We start from the raw sequence: 7,500 nt of genomic DNA, 5'->3' as shown, positions 1-7,500 counted from the left end.
AGATTTGATGGTGTCTGGGAACTCTTTATATGTGTTTATTTAGTACATGCCAAGTCATTACACACAGTCTAACAGTATTCTTCATAAACTGTTTGTCGCTAACAGCAACTGCATTACCAGTGGCAGAAAACTGGCCAGTTTTTCCTCAGTGCAATGACCTACAACTTAGCCTGGGACCCACAAGGTAAGATACTGAACTCAGTAATAAACACTCATGGAAATGAAACTGTCACAGAAAACAGATACCACTGAAAGAGGACTGAGCACAGATATCTCGCTGATCAGTTTGACTCATTTCAACTCAACTTTCTGTTACTGTATTAGAATCATCTTTAATTTAATGCATATTATGAACTCTGCTCAGATAAATCTGTTGGAGCAGAATGCACTGTTACTCATCCTCTGGAATTGTAAATATCTCAGACACAGCCGAAAGCAGGGCAAAGCAGAGATTTAATAGGTAACGTAAACCTCATGCTAGATTTTAATGGTAAGGTACTACCACCACCTCCCTGCCCCCAGTATGAGACCTCACACCGTTATCCCTCAAACCACAGCCTGTGGTCTATCTGTGGTCTATCTGTGGTTTACCTGTGGTCTACCTGTGTTACTGACCCTCAACCTGACTGTGGAACTATGACCAGCCTGCCCTCTTTACCCGCTGAATAATACCAACTTAGTGTTAAATGTGGTATTGATAGCCATTATACACCTACTAGTGCTTAAAGGCAAATTTATTGATATGAAAACTGTACAGCCATCAAATAGACTTATGTCCCGTAGCATCTAGAACACCTAGAATCTTCTACGGTGTGTCTTTTATGCTGTAAATATAATATGTCATGTGCAGTAAATAACTTGATCTGCCACAGAATCTGGAAACCCTGGTCTCTTTATACTGTGTCTATCTTTATTCTTTATATCCAGCGAGAGGAGGATGGGCTCCACCTGCTGAGTGTTGGTTCCTCCATAGGTTTCTTCCTCCTGTTCGCTTCTTTAGTGTCACCTGGGACTTGTACGCTGGGCATTTGGGCACTGATCTCTGTAAAGCTGCTTTGAAACAATTTAATTGCAAAAAATGCCAAACTAGGGATGCACCGAATCTTGATTTTTAGAGTTTGGATGAATACTGAATCCAGCGCTTAAGATTTAGCCAATGCCGAATCCCACTCATTTCAGTTACGCTGAAAACCTAACCTTAATACTATTGTCTGTCTGTCATATCACATGAAATGAGTGTTTCCTTTCAGGAAATTAAGACGCTCCGTATTTAATGGTGACAATCAGTTGCGACTGTCGGTGTGAATGTCCCCAGCGGTACTGAATAGTCTCTCGCTCGGCACAGAGATCAGCGGTGAGCACAGGAAAACCTGTGCTTTTTTGCAAGCAATGGAAACCGGCGATGGTTTGCCTTCCCCCACTGAAGTGAATCCTCTGTCTGGGAAATTAGAGGTTCGCTAAAGAAAGCGCTGATCTCCGATTCGGCATCTGATGTGGATGTTTCTGAGCTGTCCCAGCTGCCCCAGATTCCTGAACAGTGTTTCTCGCTGGAAACTGCCAGCCTCCTGCGCAATTAACTTCCATCGACAATTCTGTGCTTGTTCGCCCAAAATTGTCAGGGTGGCACTTTTTATGTGTGCCTGACCTTGCTGTGCAGTACCTGTAGGGTTAGGGTTAGGGTTTGGGTTTGGCTGCTGTAAGTGCTATTGCTAACTGCAGTTGGTGCCGCACAAATTTCATACTCCGTCGCATGTTTCAGGTGCAGATGTTTTAGCGGTGCAGATGTTGTGTACTGTTTGAGGTCCTTGCCACCACAAAACAAATCAGCTTCACATGTAGTACTTTTCTTAGTCGTGACTTCCGTTTTCACTGTCTGGCTGTACACTACTGAACCGCCACGGGCAAGCAGCTTCCATCATCTCTCATTACGCTGAGGTGTGCAGGGTTCGACGTGGTCGATAAACTGCCATAAGGTTTGGCCGAATCCAAACCCTCTCAGAAAAGAGAACATTAGGCCGAATCCAAACCCTCTCAGAAAAGAGAACATTCGGCCGAATCCAAACCCTCTCAGAAAAGAGAAGATTAGGCTGAATCCGATGCATCCCTATGCTAACCAAATGAATCAGAATTTGAATTTGAATATGAATGTGCTGTAGACTCTTTAGGAGTGTTTGACAAGGTTTTGAGCTTGGCTGGCTGTTTTGACTCTTGGTTCTGTGGTCTAACCATGTTTCTGTCCCTAGGGAACCGGATCCTGGCTGCTACGGAGCTCCTGCAGCTGTGGGCACCGCCGTCCGCCGACACGCTGGTGGAAGAGGAGGACAGTCAGCTGGCGGATGACAAACCTCATCCCATGTTCAATGACTGGACATGTGTGTGGCAGTGCAGGTGAGTGTGTGTGTTGGATGTGTATGTGGCAGTGCAGGTGAGTGTGTGTGTTGGATGTGTATGTGGCAGTGCAGGTGAGTGTGTGTGTTGGATGTGTGTGTGGACATGCAGGAGAGTATGTGTGTTGGATGTGTGTGTGTTGGATGTGTGTGTGGACATGCAGGAGAGTGCGTGTGTTGGATGTGTGTGTGGCAGTGCAGGTGAGTGTGTGTGTGTTGGATGTGTGTGTGGCAGTGCAGGTGAGTGTGTGTGTGTTGGATGTGTATGTGTGTGGCAGTGCAGGTGAGTGTGTGTGTTGGATGTGTGTGTGTACATGCAGGTAAGTGTGTGTGTTGGATGTGTGTGTGTTGGATGTGTGTGTGTGGACATGCAGGAGAGTGTGTGTGTTGGATGTGTGTGTGGACATGCAGGAGAGTGTGTGTGTTGGATGTGTGTCTGGCAGTGCAGGAGAGTGTGTGTGTTGGATGTGTGTGTGGCAGTGCAGGTGAGTGTGTGTGTTGGATGTGTGTGTGTACATGCAGGTGAGTGTGTGTGTTGGATGTGTGTGTGGACATGCAGGTGAGTGTGTGTGTTGGATGTGTGTGTGGACATGCAGGTGAGTGTGTGTGTTGGATGTGTGTGTGGACATGCAGGAGAGTGTGTGTGTTAGATGTGTGTGTGGCAGTGCAGGTGAGTGTGTGTGTTGGATGTGTGTGTGGACATGCAGGTGAGTGTGTGTGTTGGATGTGTGTGAACATGCAGGAGAGTGTGTGTGTTGGATGTGTGAGTGGACATGCAGGAGAGAGTGTGTGTTGGATGTGTGTGTGGACATGCAGGAGCGTGTGTGTGTTGGATGTGTGTGTGGACATGCAGGAGCGTGTGTGTGTTGGATGTGTGTGTGGACATGCAGGTGAGTGTGTGTGTTGGATGTGTGTGAACATGCAGGAGAGTATGTGTGTTGGATGTGTGTGTGTTGGATGTGTGTGTGGACATGCAGGAGAGTATGTGTGTTGGATGTGTGTGTGTTGGATGTGTGTGTGGACATGCAGGAGAGTGCGTGTGTTGGATGTGTGAGTGGACATGCAGGAGAGAGTGTGTGTTGGATGTGTGTGTGGACATGCAGGAGAGTGCGTGTGTTGGATGTGTGTGTGGACATGCAGGTGAGTGTGTGTGTTGGATGTGTGTGTGGCAGTGCAGGTGAGTGTGTGTGTTGGATGTGTGTGTGGCAGTGCAGGTGAGTGTGTGTGTTGGATGTGTGTGTGTAGTTTTATATCTGTGACATAGTCATGGTGGTTTCCTGCTGGCCAGTGTAGGCACAGCCTTGCTCTGCTGTATTGTGTCTGTATACCGGAGCAGAGCTGTTTAAAGTTGCATTGGTTTTGTTTGATGAGACTGCGCCCCTGAGATAACGATATGACTGACATAAAACCAACATGAAGAGGAAGTGAAAGTGTTTGGGATTGATGAACCACTTCCTCATCTGTCCACCACAAGGCTCTGAGTCTGAGCTGTGTGCAGTTTTTACATTCTTACCCTGAAAGCCTGTTCCTGGAGAAAATCAATTAATATTGCAACCATTTGCAGCTGAATGAATGACTGTAGAAAAGATATGCTTCACAACAAAGTATTGTTTTGAAGGAGAGGCTCTGTCTACCAGCTCTGTGTGTTTTAATGCAGAACTGCAGCTGCAGTGCATATAACCAAGTGGTCACCTGATGGGGAATACTTCGCCACCGCAGGGAAGGTAAACCTGACCCTAACCCTAACCCTAACCCTAACCCTAACCCTAACCCTAACCCTAACCCAAAGGACCAGGCCGAAAGTCCAATATGTAAAAATGATTAGATTTTACTGAGCTGCTCAAGCATTGAATTGTACCTTTACTTGATTCAGCCTACGTTCAGTAAGTGCAGATGCTCTCTGCAGGGAAATTGGATCCATAAAAAAGTGGTTTGATGTGACCGTTTATTTTTTGTGTTTTTGCCCACGATATCAGAGAGTGTCTGACTCTCTTCCTCTCACAGGATGACTGTCTGCTCAAAGTGTGGTACCCAACCACCGGCTGGAAGTCTGCGGTGCTGAATCCAGACGTGCCTGAGAAAAAGGCCCAGCCAGCTCACTTCTCCTTCGTCTACCTGGCCCATCCCCGCGCTGTCACCGGCTTCTCCTGGAGGAAGACCAGCAAGTACATGCCCAAGTATGCAAACACAGGCCCCTACGACTCTATGGTCTCACATTTTCTCACATTTTCTTCTTTCCTCTCAGTCACATGCGTCCTGACTCGCTCTCTCTGCTCTGTTCTCTGCGTGTGTCTGCTCTCTCTGCTCTTTTCTCTGCTCTGTTCTCCGCGTGTGTCCGCTCTCTCTGCTCTGTTCTCTGCGTGTGTCTGCTCTCTCTGCTCTGCTCTCTGCGTGTGTCTGCTCTCTCTGCTCTGTTCTCTGCGTGTTCTCTGCTCTGTTCTCTGCGTGTGTCTGCACTCTCTGCTCTGTTCTCTGCTCTGTTCTCCACGTGTGTCTGCACTCTCTGCTCTGTTCTCTGCTCTGTTCTCTGCTCTGTTCTCTGCTCTGTTCTCTGCGTGTGTCTGCTCTCTCTGCTCTTTTCTCTGCTCTGTTCTCCGCGTGTGTCTGCTCTCTCTGCTCTTTTCTCTGCTCTGTTCTCTGCTCTGTTCTCTGCTCTGTTCTCTGCTCTGTTCTCTGCGTGTTCTCTGCTCTGTTCTCTGCGTGTGTCCGCTCTCTCTGCTCTGTTCTCTGCTCTGTTCTCTGCGTGTGTCCGCTCTCTCTGCTCTGTTCTCTGCGTGTGTCTGCTCTCTCTGCTCTCTCTGCGTGTTCTCTGCTCTGTTCTCTGCGTGTGTCTGCTCTCTCTGCTCTTTTCTCTGCGTGTGTCTGCTCTCTCTGCTCTCTCTGCGTGTTCTCTGCTCTGTTCTCTGCGTGTGTCTGCACTCTCTGCTCTGTTCTCTGCTCTGTTCTCTGCGTGTGTCTGCTCTCTCTGCTCTTTTCTCTGCTCTGTTCTCCGCGTGTGTCCGCTCTCTCTGCTCTTTTCTCTGCTCTGTTCTCTGCTCTGTTCTCTGCTCTGTTCTCTGCTCTGTTCTCTGCTCTGTTCTCTGCGTGTTCTCTGCTCTGTTCTCTGCGTGTGTCCGCTCTCTCTGCTCTGTTCTCTGCTCTGTTCTCTGCTCTGTTCTCTGCTCTGTTCTCTGCTCTGTTCTCTGCGTGTGTCCGCTCTCTCTGCTCTGTTCTCTGCTCTGTTCTCTGCGTGTTCTCTGCTCTCTCTGCTCTTTCCTCTGCGTGTGTCCACTCTCTCTGCTCTGTTCTCTGCTCTGTTCTCTGCGTGTGTCTGTGTGTTTTCAGGGGGTCCGTATGCAATGTGTTGCTAACCTCGTGTCAGGACGGCATCTGTAGACTCTGGTCTGAGACTCTGCTTCCAGAGGACAGTCTGTTGGGAGGACAGATCTCCCAGAACGCCAGCAGCTTCAGCAGCTGCCTGCCAGGCCTTGGCAGCCAGAAGGACAAGATTCAACACGCTCTGGAGGTGCGCGCACACACATGGACACAACCATGTACAAACACACACATGGACACACTCACATGGACACACACACATGGACACACACACATGGACACACACATGTACAAACACACACATGGACACACACATGGACACACACATGGACACACACATGGACACACACATGTACAAACACACACATGTACACACACACATGGACACACACATGTACAAACACACACATATACAAACACACACATGTACAAACACACACATGGACACACACACATGGACACACACATGTACAAACACACACATGTACACACACACACACACACACACACGGACACACACATGTACAAACACACACATGTACAAACACGGACATGGACACACACATGGACACACACACATGGATACACACATGTACACACACACATGGACGCACACATGTACAAACACACACAACCTCTCTCAGCCTTACAGTCAATTCAGTTCATTCTGTGTTTTTCACACACTGTGGAATTCTCTCTTCATTTCCTTATTTCTCCGTGTAGTCCATTCACCACCTGAAACATCTGCGTCGTGGTCGGAGGAGATCGTCTGCCTTGGTGGCCCACACTGAGTTACTGCCCAGTCAGCTGGGCTCTCATGAGGTTCACAGACACATCTCCCAACACGCCAGTGCTCTCTGTCACTTCCATATCTCAGCCAGCATCAACGCCAGCACAGGTAACTGTCTCTCTCACCGTCTGTTCTCACGGACAGCTCTCACACCGCTCGCTTTAACCGGGGTCTCTGAGCGGAATGTGGTGGTTATGCAGCTGAATATGGGTGATTCAATTCCTCCTCTCTGAATCCGGCAGATATTCCGTCCGCTCTGGCCGGTTCGGTGCTGTCGGCCGAGGAGACCAGCGGAGGGTTTGTGGTTCACTGGCTGAATAATAAGGACCTGAGCTTCACCAGCTCCATGGACCTGTTCATGCAGCAGCTACGCAAGTTGTCTGAGCAGCATTTGGATCAGGGGACAGAGGACTTGGACCAGGATGGCTCCCCCATGAAGTTTGACTTTGGTAAACCTTTGAAAAACAAACAAAATATTTATTACATTAATTCCCTCGCCGTGATATTACTACACATTCTCACAATCACTCTTGATGATTCCATTAGAAATGAATGTACTTTTGATGCATAGCATTACTTTGTGTTTCTTACAATGAGAGTTGGTTTGACAGTACAGATGTGATTACAGAAGGCGATGTTGTACTGCAGCACTAAGCAGCTGAGCCTGTTGTGACGGTTTGCGGGTTCTGTCTCAGACTTAGATGAGATGTCAGATAAAGGGTCCTCAGAGCAGGAGGAGGCTGAGCAGGAGGGCAGCACCAAGGCCTCGTCTCCCGGCTCCAGCAGCAGCATGCCTCTGCCCTCCGTGCTGTTGGACAGGAAGATGGAGTCACTGATTCTGGAGTGGGACAAGAGCCCAGACATGTTGTTCACCGTCCACCCTGTGGACGGATCCTTTCTGGTTTGGCACGTTAAATACCTTGACGAGTTTATCCCCGGCATTTTCAGACAGGTTCAGGTAGGGTTTTTACGCTCTGGGGTTTTATTCAGTGAATTCTCTGGCTGGTC

The 7,500-nt window shown here is 48.5% G+C and overlaps 1 protein-coding gene across 3 annotated transcripts in view; it reads left to right on the top strand.

The window, feature by feature from the left end:
• The window catches only part of dmxl2 (Dmx-like 2), a 58,299-nt gene that overhangs the window by 6,770 nt on the left and 44,029 nt on the right, over positions 1–7,500 (top strand). For all 3 annotated transcript variants that reach the window (XM_030764874.1, XM_030764873.1, XM_030764871.1), the window contains exons 4-11: positions 106–184; positions 2,244–2,388; positions 4,045–4,111; positions 4,392–4,564; positions 5,712–5,892; positions 6,426–6,600; positions 6,735–6,941; positions 7,188–7,450. In XM_030764874.1, coding sequence (XP_030620734.1) covers positions 106–184; positions 2,244–2,388; positions 4,045–4,111; positions 4,392–4,564; positions 5,712–5,892; positions 6,426–6,600; positions 6,735–6,941; positions 7,188–7,450 — 1,290 coding nt within the window. The remainder of the gene's footprint in view (positions 1–105; positions 185–2,243; positions 2,389–4,044; positions 4,112–4,391; positions 4,565–5,711; positions 5,893–6,425; positions 6,601–6,734; positions 6,942–7,187; positions 7,451–7,500) is intronic.

This window comes from Chanos chanos, chromosome 2, assembly GCF_902362185.1.
Source record: "Chanos chanos chromosome 2, fChaCha1.1, whole genome shotgun sequence".
NCBI lineage: Eukaryota > Metazoa > Chordata > Actinopteri > Gonorynchiformes > Chanidae > Chanos > Chanos chanos.
The sequence above is the reverse complement of the archived record's forward strand: the minus strand, read 5'-3'. Positions and strand labels throughout refer to the sequence as shown.